The sequence below is a fragment of the Gymnoscopelus microlampas genome (genome assembly GCF_963454915.1).
Source record: "Gymnoscopelus microlampas genome assembly, chromosome: 14".
NCBI classification, from domain to species: Eukaryota; Metazoa; Chordata; class Actinopteri; order Myctophiformes; family Myctophidae; genus Gymnoscopelus; species Gymnoscopelus microlampas.
This window is the reverse complement of record NC_139951.1, coordinates 46,561,253-46,577,585: the sequence shown is the minus strand read 5'-3', so window position 1 is coordinate 46,577,585 and position 16,333 is coordinate 46,561,253. Positions and strand designations below refer to the sequence as shown.

Genomic DNA, 16,333 nt, shown 5'->3' with positions numbered 1-16,333 from the left:
CTTTGCTTCTGGGGGGTCCCTGGAACAAAATAATTTGAGATGGGGGTCCACGTCCAAACAACATATCATTCACATATCAGGTTCCTTGACATGAAAAAGTTTGAGAACCACTGGGTTAAAGGGTTTAAAAAACATTTCACACCTTGAAGAGCTTGAAAGAACCTTTATATCATTGGTTCTCAAAGTGGGGTCCGGGGACCCCCAGGGGTTCTTGAGGGGGTTCCAGGGGGTCCCCAACTAAATGATAGACAGGAACCAAATGGACCCTTATGGGTCTGTAACTCTGAGAGTGTACAAATGGAACCAAATGGACCATAACGGGTCCATTTGGTTCCATTTGTACACTCTCAGAGTTAAATTAACATTGATTTTACAATATAAATTGGGGTCCCAGAGATATAAATGGCATTAAATGGGGGTCCGTAGCCTCTAAATGCATGTCAAACTGGGGGTCCTTGAAATTAAAATGGTTGAGAATCGCTGCTAGAGCCGTAAAAAAATCTTCTCTTATGGGGGTCCCTGGCATATCTTTTCAAATGGGGGTCCGTGGGCTAATAAGTGTCAATTTGGGGGTCCTTGACATGAAAACGTTTGAGAACCACTGGGTTAAAAGGGTTTAAAAAACATTTCACACCTTGAAGAGCTTGAAGAACCTTTATGTATTAATATTATAACTCTCTCACCATGTCTACTGTACCTGCAGCTCCTGGAGGTCCTACCTTCACCATAGGGAAGTCGGTGTGGCTGCTGTGGGGCATCGTCTTCAACAACTCGGTGCCCATCGAGAACCCCAAGGGGACCACCAGCAAGATCATGGTGCTGGTGTGGGCCTTCTTCGCCGTCATCTTCCTGGCCTCCTACACCGCCAACCTGGCCGCCTTCATGATCCAGGAGCAGTACATCGACACCGTGTCGGGCCTGTCCGACAAGAAGGTGAGACGATGATGAGATGAGGATATGTGATGAGACGAGATGAGATGAGATGGGTTGAGATGAGATTAAGGCTAGCCTGGTAAACCCTCCCTCCATAAATCTCATTTCCATTTGATTCCAGGAGTGAGTCTGGCATGTTTGCCCATTGTGGGAGTTTCCAGCGAAATCACCAACTAACCGCGCCTATCAGCGTCGTCGCTCATCATTCTGTGATTGACAGCTTACGTTGGCCAATCAGGTGGCGAGTTCGAGTGAGCGCGAATGAAGGCGAGTGCAGCCTGAGTGCCGCCGGCAAAAGACGAACGGCAGCCATTGTTGTTGTCCGAGTGCCTTCACTTCTTAGTTTCGTTCTTAAAACGGTCTCAAACTTGTTTTTTGAGGCACGGAATTTACTATTAACACATCGGGTGCCAGCATTTTTTCATAACAACTTACCGTGGATGCCAGCATTCTCCCCATTGACTGCGCTTTGCTGTTTAAAATGTCCGCGTGCGTTACAAGCAAATCCACGCAAAAAAAAGCATCGATTCATGTTCTGCCATGAGCCTGGCTACAGGCTGGAACCATAACATTCCACTCGCGGGTTACAACGGGGGGGGGATCGCGCATCGCGCATGACCGTTTTTCCCCACAGGAAACAGATTTGGAGATATAGGCGTTTCAAAGTAGGAAATAGACAGGAAGCGGATGGGGGAAAAAAAAGTGTTTCCGGTGAGCGATCTGGCACTTCCTTCGCAGGATTACAATGGGTGCTCCCAGAGCTGCTCTAGCCCCGCCCGCGCGGAGAAAAACAAAAAGACTGAAATCACGGTTCAGACCGTGAACGGCACCGAAGCTTCGCAACCGCCACTAAGTAAACACACGGTTCAGACCGTGTTTGGCACCCGATGTGTTAAGATATCGTTTGGATAGAATTTAGTTGTTTAACTTCATATATGTGGTCAATTAATCATGACAGAGCCTATTTAAAAATATAAATTCAGAGAACCGGGAGGGGCGGACACGCATGTATCCGCATAAGGCAACCTATTTTGGGCATGGCCATCTCAAAAGTCCCGTTGCGTCATATTAGTGACGGAGGTGGTAAAAATCCACTGCAATTGGCCGAAGGGGAAAAACGATCATTGGCTGAAGGGGTTGTCAGTCAACTGTATTACTCCCGCCCAACTCCAGCCCACAGCCAATATTGCAGAATGGTCAAACATGCCAGACTCACTCCTGGAATCAAATGGAAATGAGATTTCTGGAGGGAGGGTTTACCAGGCTAGATTAAGGCAACTTGTACACGGCAACGATCAGAATAGAAAACGGCAAAGTGCCGTTGCGTTCTAACTTTTTATTCTGCCTTTACACGGAGATGCAACAGTGATTGAAAACACTGTGGTGTGCATGTCAGGTTGCTAGGTGTGGCACACACCTAGTCACGCATGCGTAGAACCACTCCCTTTCTACCTCTTATCACAGCTGTTTGTTTACATCGCCGATGTGAAATGAGCCAACGTGAGCCATGAGCCATGAGCCATTTCCGTTTCCTCCGTTGATCCCATTGACATGGAGACGGGACGCGGAGCGTTTTCAAAGATTTCCGCTCTGGAAGGTGGTTTCACTTTGTTGTTGTTTCAACCCCCCGAAAACGCTGTTCCCATCTAAACGGACGGCACATTTGACATTTTATTTCTCCGTTTTCTCCAGAGTTCCACTGCCGATAGAGGGACAGAATCGTAACTGTCGAATGCCGTCGCTGGTACCCCGAGACGTCAAACGTTTGCCGTTTGGTTAAATCCGTCTCAAGCCATCGCCAGTTTGCCAGCTTGGCAGTGAGAATGCATTGGTTGTGCACATCCAGTTGGTGCTGCATGGTGCACGACAGGACAGGCAACAGTTTTCTTTTTTTTTTAAGGAAAAAATCCACACAGCAGCAGCTTAGTTCCCAAAAATATTGCTGTTTTTTTACTGTAGCAAAAAGTGTGAGTACACCACAGGCACAACAACAACGTTTGAGCGTTCAAAACTGACACTGACACTTTGTGTTACATTAAATATCTATTTTGGGAGCCGGTGCAACAGATCCCCCCCCCCCCCCCTTTTTTTAAACTCTATGTTTCACTTCTCCTTTTGCATCCTGCACATTCTCTCTCTCTCTCTCTCTCTCTCTCTCTCTCTCTCTCTCTCTCTCTCTCTCTCTCTCTCTCTCTCTCTCTCTCTCTCTCTCTCTCTCTCTCTCTGTCATTTGTCCCGTCTCCCTCCTCTGCCAACCCGTCTGGCAAAGACGAGCAAAACCCCTGTCGGTTGTGCTTAAAAAGGAAGGAGAAAAAAAGCCCCATTCACAAACCTGATGGAGTCGACTTCAAGTCCTTTCCTGAGAACATCTCTGTCCGTCTCTCATAAGTGCAGGGGACAGACATGGCAGGGTGTGGGTGGGGGTGTGTGGATGCAAGCACAGCACAGGGTGCTTGAACGATGAATCAATTACCGCTGTCTGTCAAAGCAGGCAGTGTCTGTGTCTGTGACTTGTTCTGCCATGAGTCCCGCCGACTTGTCCATCAATATATACATCCACCCACAGGGCTGTCACTTCTCATCCCGCCCGTCGCCTCGCTCACACGGTTAATGCTAGACGGCCAAATGTCAAACGGCATTCGTTGGATTAGAACATCGGTGGAGTCGCTGTGCCCCGAAAACGCCTGTTGCTTTTCTGCTAATACTTCGACACACACACACGCACGCACGCACGCACGCACGCACGCACGCACACGCACACTCACACTCACACTCACACTCACACTCACACGCACACGCACACGCACACGCACACACACACACACACACACACACACACACACACACACAGGTTTTTATTACGTTACTTGAGAAGACATCTACATTTTGGGACGGTGATTTTATGAATGGAGTTTGTATTTATTTGTATTTACCGTAAGCCTAAAGCCGGAAAATAAGCAGATCAACAAGCTGACTTGCGACACGTTGTGAGCTTGTAGATCGGCTATTGTCCGGTTTGTGACATCGCCAAACAAACAACTAAAGCATTAACATATAGGAAAACTGTAACGATAACACCTAAACCTGACCTCTAAATGTCTAATCCTAACATTCTTTTTCACACGCACACGCGCGCACGCACGCGCACACACACACACACACACACACACACACACACACACACACACACACACACACACACACACACACACACACACACACACACACACACACACACACACACACACACACACACACACAGAATACAGCCACCAACACAGAGCCTATAAGCTTTGCGGAAGCTTTATGCCGGATTTATACAGCATATATATTCACTGGAAATACACTGGAAGTAGCCGATCTACAAGCTCTACGCAAGCTTTTGGTGCGACCCTTTGTGAGCTTGTAGATCAGCTGTGTTCGATGCACAATACCAAGCGAGCGTGCATAGCATATACAACAGCCGTCTTAGAGGGCATATCTTTGCATTCTTCATTGATAGGCGTCTCGGCGCTCCTAGGCAGGGATTAACGCTCACCCACCTTCAGTGATCTATGGAGGTATTAAAGTGACTGTTCTTAAGCACTGTGTACAGGGTTCCTATAGATTAGTAATCTATTACCCTGGAGTCAGGTCTGTAGGGATTAGAGTCTTAGTGCGCCTCAGTTGTGGTAGTAAGCAGTGTTGAACAGTAACAGAGTAAATGTACTTCAGGTACAGATTCTGAGGATCTGTAGTTTACTTTTTTTTATACTTATTACTCTAACTTGAGTACATTTCCAAGACAAATATTTTACTTTTACTCAAGTACATTTCTAGGAAGGCTGTAAAGTACTGAGTAGTCTTAGTTTGGCTGTTCTTTTTTTTCCTTCCCTAAAATGCAATTTTAGGGAAGGCCACACTTCTGCTCTGACACTAGCCGTATTTCTGGCTTCCCCCTCCGCTCGCCTCTTTGTTACATCATGTATGGGTCTATAGGAGTGAAAGTATTTAGTTCTGGTTCCTCGGTCATGTCTATGCTGTAGGTGTTTCTGCAGACTTTGTATAACGTATTGGTTCTACAAGCACATCAGTGCATGCAGTGCAGGTGGTTTCAGAGAGTTACTTCTCTGAAACAAGAGTTACAAGGTCCTATAAATCCATTGTGAAAACATTACAGCAATTCATCGATATGACATTTTTAAAACGTACTCCTACTTTTACTTGTACTTCAAGTATTTTTTCAAAGCGTGTGCTTTTACTTTTACTTGTACTTTAATTGTTTTTCAAAGCATGTACTTTTGAATACTTGAGTATACTTAAAAGCAATTGCTCGCAGGTCTGAATGTTACGTTTGTGACGTGACTGACGTCCATGGTCCAGCGGTCCCTGGTCCACGGTTAACCCATCCACTAAGGCAATTTAAAATAGGATTATTTCAAAACATTAACCACAATTCTATACTACTTACACTATTCGAAAATAGCAACAACAGAAGAGGACGAGGGTGGGGGGTGAAATTGGCCATTCACAAAGGGTTTTACTTGGGTAAATATATATATATATGCAAATACTTTTTTTCCCCTCTTACTTTTACTCAAGTAACATTTCTAATACAGGACTTGTCTTGTTCCAGCGCTGACTGTGTGTGTACGGGGCTCCTACAGATTATACAGCTTATAGAGTCTTAGCTCACCTTAGATCCTAGGAGTCCTTATGGGATTATGTGGGATCCATGGGTGACGCCTGGTGTGTCAGATCCTGAATAGATCACTGTATGGTAATCCATCTGATAAACCCAGCACCCAAATCAAAGGTCTCTAACCCCTGTTCCATCATAAAGGCCTTTAATGCACAGCAAGCCAGAAGGTCAAAGTGTTGAGAAGGAATCTTTTGCACATAATGAGATGTATGTTTTTTTTTACTACTTTAATACTTAATTTTGTCAGAAATGTAAACGGCACGTGATACAGTCAGACATTAAAGGGATAGCTCACCCCCAAAAATATATATTTGTTTCTATCAATTAGTCACCCTGCACGGACACTTGAATTCATGGATATTTTGAATAAGCCAATAATTTGATCACCAGTGGACCGGTAGGCAGCGGTTCCGGTAGGAGACACAAAGGAGACTCTTTGTGTCTCCTACTGGAACCGCTGCCCGGTCATCAAATTATTGGCTTAGGAATGTGACACAAACTAAACAATATCCATGTAAAAAATCTTGAGTCTTGATAATACTGTAAAAAATAACCTGAGTTCCAAGTGGATCCAATGTAGTTATTACTTATTCAAAGCTCTTGTTAGTGTTTTTCATTGGTTAAGTATTTATACACGTTTAGCTACTTTTACATGACACTGTTGTACGACAAAGTAGGGCATTCGTTCCCTCAACAGTAATGATATGATGACTTGAGTGGCTGATTATATCAGCAGAGGATGAAGGACCTCCAGCCATAGTGATTATAGAGAAATGATGTGCAGCCGCACAGCGAATCAAACTTTATTGATATTGTACATTGCAGACATTAAAATGTAATTCAGTGTGCTTTGCATTTAAGTGAAATGACACACGCACGCACGCACACACGGACTGACGCACGCACGCACACACACACACACACACACACACACACACACACAGACACACACACATGCACATGAAAAGAGAGAGCACACTCATTTGCATGCACATTGTTGTACACAAGTGCATAGGAATACAAAACATATGCATGAACGCTTTGAGAGGGAAATTGTTGCATATGGGATATAAATGCACACGTTCTTATTTGCATGCACTTTGTTCATAATCTTATAGTGAAATACATACATTCCAAGTACGCACACACGCACACACACACACACACACACACACACACACACACACACACACACACACACACACACACACACACACACACACACACACACACACACACACACACACACACACACACACACACACACACACGGGGGTTAAACACACAATGCACTTAGCAGCGGGGTGACAGCTCCATTCATTGTGCTCTCAGTTTAAAGGTCAGGGCTGTAAGCAGGATAAATAGATCCATTCTGTCCGCAGCTAATTGAACTCCAACCGTCGACCCCCCCTTCTCCCCCCAACCCCCACCTTCCCCTCATCCCCCCCCTCCTCCCTGCAGTTTGACAGTAACCTCCCAATGCTACATTTACTGAGCTGGAAACTAACTAAAGTACATTTTGTTTTCTGTCGATCAGAAACCTCTCATCTCCATATTTGAACTTTTTGTTTTTTGCCAGACCCAGGGGGTCGGGCCTACATGAGGCTTTGTACCTTTTTTCTCCATACATGGGCATGCCCCCTTTGCCCTTAGGCCCCAGCCATAAAAGTCTGCCCCCCATTTGTCCATACATGGGCATAAAAGAGGTCTGTCCTCTATTTTCTGTCCTCTTTTTGATTGGCTACACTACGTCAAGCTTAGCGTGACGTAGTGCTCTGATCTTTCAACCACTAGGGGTCTGGCAGTACCAGGTCTCCTGGTTCCCTTGTTTGTAAATGAACACATCGACTGCCAAAGACTTAATATTACGTCATCATAAAATAAATCATGTTTTTAGTGATTACGCTAGAGGGCGCTCTTCGCCAACCTGTAAACGTGTGAATGATGCCTTGACTTCCAGAGAAGGATAGAACCGGAAATGACGTTGTCCACTCCAATGTTATGAGATGTTAGAAAAACACGTCTAGCTCGGATTTCTTCTCCCAGAATATGTTTTTTTGCCATATTTAATAACTACCGATAACAACAGAACGGACGATCGTGGTTACAATGTTTTTGTTCTGGTGGAAAGAAGAGAGACTCATCTCTCCATGGAGACATTGTGTTTGTTTACATCCGGGTTGAAAAAAAGAGATTGCTGGATCGTGAAAAAGACTCAAATTAAGATAAAACCACTGGCAGTGGCGGATTAATTAATTAATTAGCCCATTAAAACCTGGGACGCATCTGTGTCATTTTTAGATTTGAGCTAAAAAGCATTATTTTACACTTTGGCTATTCAAAAATAGCAGATCTACAAGCTCGTAGCGCGGCACCGAGTGCCGCGCTACGAGCTTGTAGATCTGCTATTTTTGAAAAATTGTGAAAATGTATGCGAATCTTTGAATAATGTATATTTTTAAAGCAAATTTTCTTTGCTTCTTGGGCGTCCCTGGAACAAAATATTTTGAGATGGGGGTCGGCGGCCAAAATAGAAAAAAATCATATTGGGGGGGGGGGGGGGGGGGTCCTTGACATGAAATAGTTTGAGCACCACTGATATAGAAACATGCAGGTTTTTTTTCAGAAAACTGTTGGGATTGGGAGACATGTAGAATCGGCTTCAGGTCTCAATGGGTTAATACATGGCAATGAATGTGTTAATGCCATACGCCATACCACAGTGAAAGTACTGACTGAAGTGTGTGTTGAATGGAGCGGTCTGTCTGTCTGTCTGTCTGTCTGTCTGTACTGGACCGACATGTGTCTGAGCGCAAGAAGAAGAAGCAGCGCTGCGCTCAGATCGAGTCAGGAGACAGAGCTCACATTGGATCTCATTGAAGTGAATAGCCTCTCATCCACCCACTTCTGTCTCTTTCTCCTTTTTATTCAGTTTTTTAACGATTTTCTCTTCTCTCTCTCTCTCTCTCTCTCTCTCTCTCTCTCTCTCTCTCTCTCCTGCCGCCGTTCCATTTCCCTCTCATCTGCCTTCATCTCTCTCTCGTCCTGTTTTAGTGACTGACCTCCTTCTGTCTCCCGCTCAAGCGTTTTCTCCATAATCTTGTTTTTCTTTCTTTCCTCTCTCTCTCTCTCTCTCTCTCTCTCTCTCTCTCTCTCTCTCTCTCTCTCTCCTTTCGTTTGTCTCTTGCTCCTCCATCCAAAAAGATGAATTAAAGAATATTTCCTTCTGTTTTGTAGCTCTGTTGCCCCTCTCTGTCCGTTTTGGTGCTTTGGTCGTATTCTCTGTGAACACCTGGAAAAATGGTGTCTCCTCACAAAGTCCAATTGTCAACTTCTATTAGACTTATAGGTGCTTTTTGGTGGTGCAAGTTTAATAAGACTTGTACCCACTTACACACAGGGCCATAGCCGCGGGAAGACGTTATAGGTTCAGGGTGCTGTTTGCACGAAAATGTGTTTTTTTCCGGAATTGTTACTTTTTTGGGGGGGTTTTGTTACTTAAATTAGGTTCCAGAACACATATTGCACTAAATCCCCCCCCCCCAAATAACGACCAACAACAACAGGCACATTATATATATTATATAAGACCTGGTACTTAAGACACGCAAAATAGGGCCGTCTGTCTGTCTGTCTCTGTTTCTCTATCTATCTGTCTGTCTCTCTGTCTCTCTCTCTCTCTCTCTCCCCCATGTTTGTGTCATGTAAAAAAGAGATGGGAGACTTGTATTACCTCCTCTTGTGGTCTCCTGATACATGTTGTTTTTCAAGACACTTATGAAAGACACCAGTGTTACACAGCCTTTAACCCATTAAGACCTGAAGCCGATTCTACATGTCTCCTAAATCTCAACAGTATTCTGAAAAACGTATGTTTCTATATCAGTGGTGCTCAATCTTTTTCATGTCAAGGACCCCCAAAATTATATCAAAATATCTTGTTCCAGGGACCCCCCAGAAGCAAAGATTTGAGTTAAAAATGTTCGCTTTAAAAATATATATATTCAAAGATTTGCACACATGTTCACGATTTTTCAAAAATAGCAGATCTACAAGCTCGTAGCGCGGCACTCGGTGCCGCGCTACGAGCTTGTAGATCTGCTATTTTTGAATAGCCCAAAGTGTAAAATAATGCTTTTTTTAGCTCAAATCTAAAAATGACACAGTTCCAGGGCTTAATGGGTTAATGGTGGTGTCGGGGCTTTACACATTGTGGTGGCAGAGCAGCAGTAAGAGTGAGAATGTTCACATGTTTGTTCTATATCTGGGTGTCAGGCGACCAGATCATGGTCGCTCCCTCTAGTGTTGTGGCTGTCACTCACTTTGGATAAGTAGTTTGACAGGTATGAGGGTATTGAGGGCACCGTCTCTTCTATCTTAACCCATTCAATCCAGGAACACATCTGTGTCATTTTAGATGTATTTGGCTATTCAAAAATAGCAGATCTACAAGCTCATAGTGCGGCACCGAGTGCCGCACTATGAGCTTGTAGATCTGCTACTGTATATTTGAAAAATCTTGAAAATTTGCGCAAATCTTTGAATATATATATATTTTTAAAGGGAATATTTGTAACTCAAATCTTTGCTCCTGGGGGGGTCCCTTGAACATAACATTTTGTGATGGGGGTCCGCAGACAAATACATACATTTTATAAATCCTCACGGTATGTATTGCTATATCAGTGGTGCTCCAACTTTTCCCTGTCAAGGACCCCAAAATGAGATGTGTTTGGCCGCGGACCCCCATCTCAAAATATGTTGTTCCAGGGACCCCCAGAAGCAAACGTTGGAGTTAAAAATGTTCGCTCCACGTCATCAGTGCCCATACCCTTGGTGGGGTTGGCAAAAGAGCCTTTCTGTGTGGAGTTTGCATGTTCTCCCCGTGTCCCCTAGGGTAGGTACCCTCACAACAACATGCAGTAATCCTGGTCACTATACTGGCCAGCCGGGGCGCCTGATGGAGGGGAAAGGAACTGGTTGGAATCATATATATAGAAACCTAGATACCTCATTGGCCTCTGCAGTTCGTTGGAGCGACCTGTTTGGTATGGTGGCCGCCATATTTCCGGGAACGGGCACTGGCCAATCACAGCGTGTTGACTACTGGCCAACCACAGCGCGTCTTTTCTAGGACTTGTCAGAATCTAGTTGAAGCGCGTCCGCCATACAGACGCTTCAGAGCCAGAGGAGGCGTCTACCTTTATATGTCTATGGTTGGAATAACGTGTTCCTTCCACGCGCTACGTCCAACCAGGGAAACTCTCCCCTGTCAGGTGACAAGAAGGTCAGTTGGCTCTCATGCATTGAAGGAGGCATGAGCTCTGCTCTGGCCTCCCTAGGCTGGCAGAGGGAAGGTAGTGCCCAGGATTACATAGACAATTGGCACTTGGTGTAAAAAATGGGGTTACAAAATTGTGGCATAAAAATTTAAAAAAAGAAGAAAAATAATGTTCGCTTTAAAACATATCTATATATATATATTCAAAGATTTGCACACATTTTCCACGATTTAGAAAAAAATAGCAGATCTACAAGCTCATAGCGCGGCACTCGGTGCCGCGCTATGAGCTTGTAGATCTGCTATTTTTGAATAGCCAAAGAAATCTTAAAATGACACAGAAGCGTTCCCCGGTCTTATATTAATAGATTAAACACCAATCCCATCTCTCTCTCTCTCTCTCTCTCTCTCTCTCTCTCTCTCTCTCTCTCTCTCTCTCTCTCTCTCTCTCTATGTCTCTCTCTCTCCTCCTCCTACAGTTCCAGAAGCCTCAGGAACATTACCCTCCGTTCCGTTTTGGCACGGTGCCCAACGGCAGCACGGAGAGGAACATCCGGAGCAACTACCCGGACATGCACACGCACATGGTCAAGTACAACCAGAAGGGCGTGGAGGAAGCTCTCAACAGCCTTAAGACGGGGTATACATACATACATACATACACACACACACACACACACACACACACACACACACACACACACACACACACACACACACACACACACACACACACACACACACACACACACACACACACACACACACACACACACACACACACACGTTTGTATTACTATACTTGTGAGGACATCAACACTTTAGGACAGCCATGTTATGAATGCCATTTAAAAATAATAATTGCCATTTTAACCGTAAGCCGAAAAACAGCAGATCTATAAGCTCACAACGTGTCGCGCTGCGACACGTTGTGAGCTTATAGATCTGCTGTTTTTCGGTGCATGACGCTGGCGCGCAACTAAGTATAAATCATGTTTAACTCTAATTCCAATCCCTAAACCTAACCTCTAAGACACCTAAATGTCGAATCCTGACCTGAATGTTTTTCTAAACTAGTAAACGTATCTCTAAAAAATGTTTTTTAACTATAAAACAACCATTTGTCTTGTGAGAACCAGAAAAACGGTCCTCACAATGTATATTTCCTCAAATTCTACTATACTTGGTCCTCACAAGTATAGCAATACAAACACACACACACACACACACACACACACACACACACACACACACACACACACACACACACACACACACACACACACACACACACACACACACACACACACGGTGAAGTACAACCAGAAGGAGCCTCAAGACGGGGTATACACGCTTCATGCATCCATGCACACATATAACTCAACTCATTCATTTAATAACCACTCGAGCCCCGGCATCCGTATTGTGGGGAAAGCTTTTGCAGAACATGGCCGATAGGCTGCCGTGTTAAAGGGATAGTTCACCCCCAAAAATGACTTATTTTCTATGGATTAGTCACCCCATGGAGACTTGAATTCATGGATACTGTATGTTTTAGCTTTTCTCACATTCTTAAGCCATGATGACCGGGCAGTGGTTCCGGTAGGAGACACAAAGAGTCTCCTATGTGTCTCCTACCGGAACCGCTGCCTGGTCGTCAAATTATTGTCTTAGTAATGAGACAAAAACAAAAAGATTCGAAAAGAATTCGAGTCTCCATGGGGTGACTAATCGATTTCCAAATGTTTTGGGGGTGAACTATCCCTTTAAGTGGTCAGATGGATGGGCCGCGAGTGCTTTCAGGATTTTCAAGTGGGCCCTGATCCAGAAAAGCTTGGCAACCGCTGGTATGGTGGTTTGTCAAATTAGCTGCAGACAGACAGATGGATAGTCTTCATATGGTCCAGGTTCCTTTAAAGAAAGCAGAAATGCCCCCTCCCCAAAACAACAACAACAACAAACAGACAAACAGACAAACAAAAAATAAAAACTAAACTAAACTAAAAAAGCTGATGAATTGTCACTGCCAGGGTTTGATTGATATCAGTCCTAATCACATTGTCCTCACAGTTTATACTTGGACAAGACTTCCACCATCTTCTTGTTTTCCTTGGTAACAAATAACACCATGAGGCCATCTGGACGATCTGATTATGAGAGAAAACATGATACTTCATTAGAGAAGAGCAATTATAACCCCTATGTTCTCAAACACTATCACTTCACCTGGCGAATACACACACACACGCACGCACGCACGCACGCACGCACGCACGCACGCACGCACGCACGCACGCACGCACGCACGCACGCACGCACGCACGCACGCACGCACGCACGCACGCACGCACGCACACACACACACACACACACACACACACACACACACACACACACACATTGCTTTACTGTAAGCCTACAGCCGAAAAATAGGCGATCTACCAGCTCACAATGCGTTGCAAGCTTAGATCGCCTATTTTTCGGTGCATGACTCTGACACAAAACTAAGTATAAAATCATGATTAACTCTTTCTCTAATGCCTTGATCTAACCTCTGAATGTTTAATCCCAATCCTAACCCCAACCTGAGTGTTTTCCTAATTGTAATCTAATAACATGTTTTTACCATAAAACAACCATTTTATTGTGAGGACCAGGAAGACGGTCCTCACAACCTCTATTCCTGATATTGGAAAGCTATAACGAGATTGGCTATTTTTGGCTGATGTTCCCCCAGAATAGTGATGCTGGGGTTCAAGTGTTTAAAAGTATAAAGTTCTTTTCAATCTGTCCTATAATGGAAATGGATATTCTCTCAAGTTTTCCTTGTGACATACTGTAGGGAAAATATTGACATATTTGCGTACCGTAATATAACATACTGTAAATGTAAGGTTCTGCAAAGTAATTCAGGGGTGCCGTGGATGAACAAGTTATTTACAGGGAGTGCCCTGAGCCATAAACAGTCTGAGAACCACTGCTCTAGGATGTCAATATGACATGATGACATCATAGATAAAAGAGGGTAACTCCCTTTTTAAAAGTTCCAAACTGTATTCCCAACAGCAGCAGACAAGCAAACAACGCTTTGACCTTGTTGTCTATTTCAAGTCAAGTTTTCTAACTTGAAAAAGATTGCAAGGATGAAACGTCCTTTGCTTGTCTGCTGCTGTTGGGAATACAGTTTGGAGGGTTTTTTTGGTCTGTCTGTCTGTCTGTCTGTCTGTCTGTCTGTCTGTCTGTCACTGGTTTCTTTCAAAATTGGCCTGAAAAAGGCGACCAGGAGATCAAAAGGGGAGGTAAATGTACATTTCCATTGAAAGGAGGTGTCATTCACTGCTGCAGTTTTTCCTTTATCTCCTTCTCCTTCGTAGATATACAGTAGGTTTCCAGTGACTTTGACCAGTTGCACTTTCAAAACCTTTGCATCATGCATGTCACACAAACAGAATGTGATGCGTTTTGTTGAAAAAATATGTTTTTTCATATAGAGTCCTATCCACAAATCCACCATTTAACCACAATCCACATTATCAAAACCATTGGTGTTGTGTGTGCCGCATTCTGTTTGTGTGACATGCATGATGCAAAGGTTTTGAAGTATTGATCAATCAATCAATCAATCAATCAATCCGTCCGTCTGTCTGTCCACAGGAAGCTGGATGCGTTCATCTACGACGCGGCGGTGCTCAACTACATGGCGGGGAAGGACGAGGGCTGCAAGCTGGTGACCATCGGCAGCGGCAAGGTGTTCGCCACCACGGGCTACGGCATCGCCCTGCAGAAGGATTCCCGCTGGAAGAGACCCATCGACCTGGCTCTGCTGCAGTTCCTGGGGGACGGTGGGTACAGACCATAGACTGTAAGAAATATGGACAGCGTTACGTCCCAAAAATATCCATGAATTCAAGTCTCCATGGGACATTTGATAGGAAGAAAAACACATTTTGGGTGAACTATCCCTTTAAGGGTCCAGTTTTGAGAGGCTGAATATGGTCACCCTAATCTACAAGCTCACAACATGACTAGATTGGCAGTTTTCGCTATACTTTCATTTCCTGTAAAGTAACAGTTCTTCACGTACAAGGTGTCCCCCCAACAGTGATGATATGATGAAAGCCATATGAGACCCTTCCTCCCTATCTGCCACTCACCCCCCCCCCCCCCCCCCCATAACACACACACACACACACACACACACACACACACACACACACACACACACACACACACACACACACACACACACACACACACACACACCACACCACACCACACCACACCACACCACACCACACCACACCACACCACACACGCAGCATGCGTCTTGAGGAATTGGCTACGCTTGCAGCGCTGCACGTGTGCAGCTAGCTAGCGCTGCGGGGGATGGTACAGCGAAGAGTTAATATCCTCCTGCACCGCGGGAGCGCTGGGATGCCTGGGAATACGATTATCTCCATCACACGCACGCGCACACACACACACACACACACACACACACACACACACACACACACACACACACACACACACACACACACACACACACACACACACACACACACACACACACACACACACACACACACACACACAGTTTTCATTCCATTCCAGACCTTTATTCATGCTGTAGAAGAAGCACTGAGTAGGCATGCTGCACCACATTGAAACGTTGCTCGATATCCGTTAATTGATTAACCCCTTAAACCTCTTAGCACCAGAACTCACGCAAGAGTAGTGTCGTCATGCATTGGAAATGGATATGGCCGTGTTTTTATACTGACCAGATAATATAGATGATCATTCCTCCTTACATTCTGACTGGCAGTTGAAAACTGTAGTGCAGGGGTCTTCAACGTTTTCAGCCCAAGGACCCCCTAGCTGAGAGAGAGATGAAGCAGGGACCCCCTCTATATTGTACACAATTGTATTTTAGATTCAACTTTTTTTGTTTACATTTACTGTTCTTTTTTCCCTCTACACCTATACCTCTTTGCCAAAAATAGCAGATCTACAAGCTCACAACGCCTCGCGCTTGGCTAAAGTTTTCCTCAGAAAAGGGATGCTAGGGTTCAAGTGGTTAATGTAAAAAAAAAAATAACCATATCACACAAAGATTTGGCGGACCCCCTGTAGTAACTCTGAGGACCCCCTAGGGGTCCCGGACCCCCTGTTGAAGGCCCCTGCTTTAGCGCGACCTCACGGTGGTGATATTATGATGCACCCCCTCTTTTTTTGATGATGGTTGTTAGAGCACTGAAGTCCTGACGTCACTGCCGCTAGAGGGCGCTGTTCCGCTGGTTCGAGGCTTTGTTTTTTGTGTTGAAATCCCCATTGGGGAATCTTAGATCACGGCATATAAGAACTGTGTTCCAAACATAAACACACCACCCTGGCGTTTTTACTCATATGGATATGAAGCATCGACTGAAGGTGTA

The 16,333-nt window shown here is 44.7% G+C and overlaps 1 protein-coding gene across 1 annotated transcript in view; it reads left to right on the top strand.

Annotated features, from left to right (window-relative positions):
- Window positions 1-16,333, top strand: part of LOC311060261 (glutamate receptor ionotropic, NMDA 2C-like) — a gene marked incomplete at both ends in the record, with an annotated part of 113,937 nt that overhangs the window by 84,148 nt on the left and 13,456 nt on the right. The window contains 3 exons of the mRNA XM_084078397.1: window positions 704-933; window positions 11,375-11,535; window positions 14,550-14,737. Of these exons, the coding sequence (XP_083934523.1) occupies window positions 704-933; window positions 11,375-11,535; window positions 14,550-14,737 (579 nt within the window). The remainder of the gene's footprint in view (window positions 1-703; window positions 934-11,374; window positions 11,536-14,549; window positions 14,738-16,333) is intronic.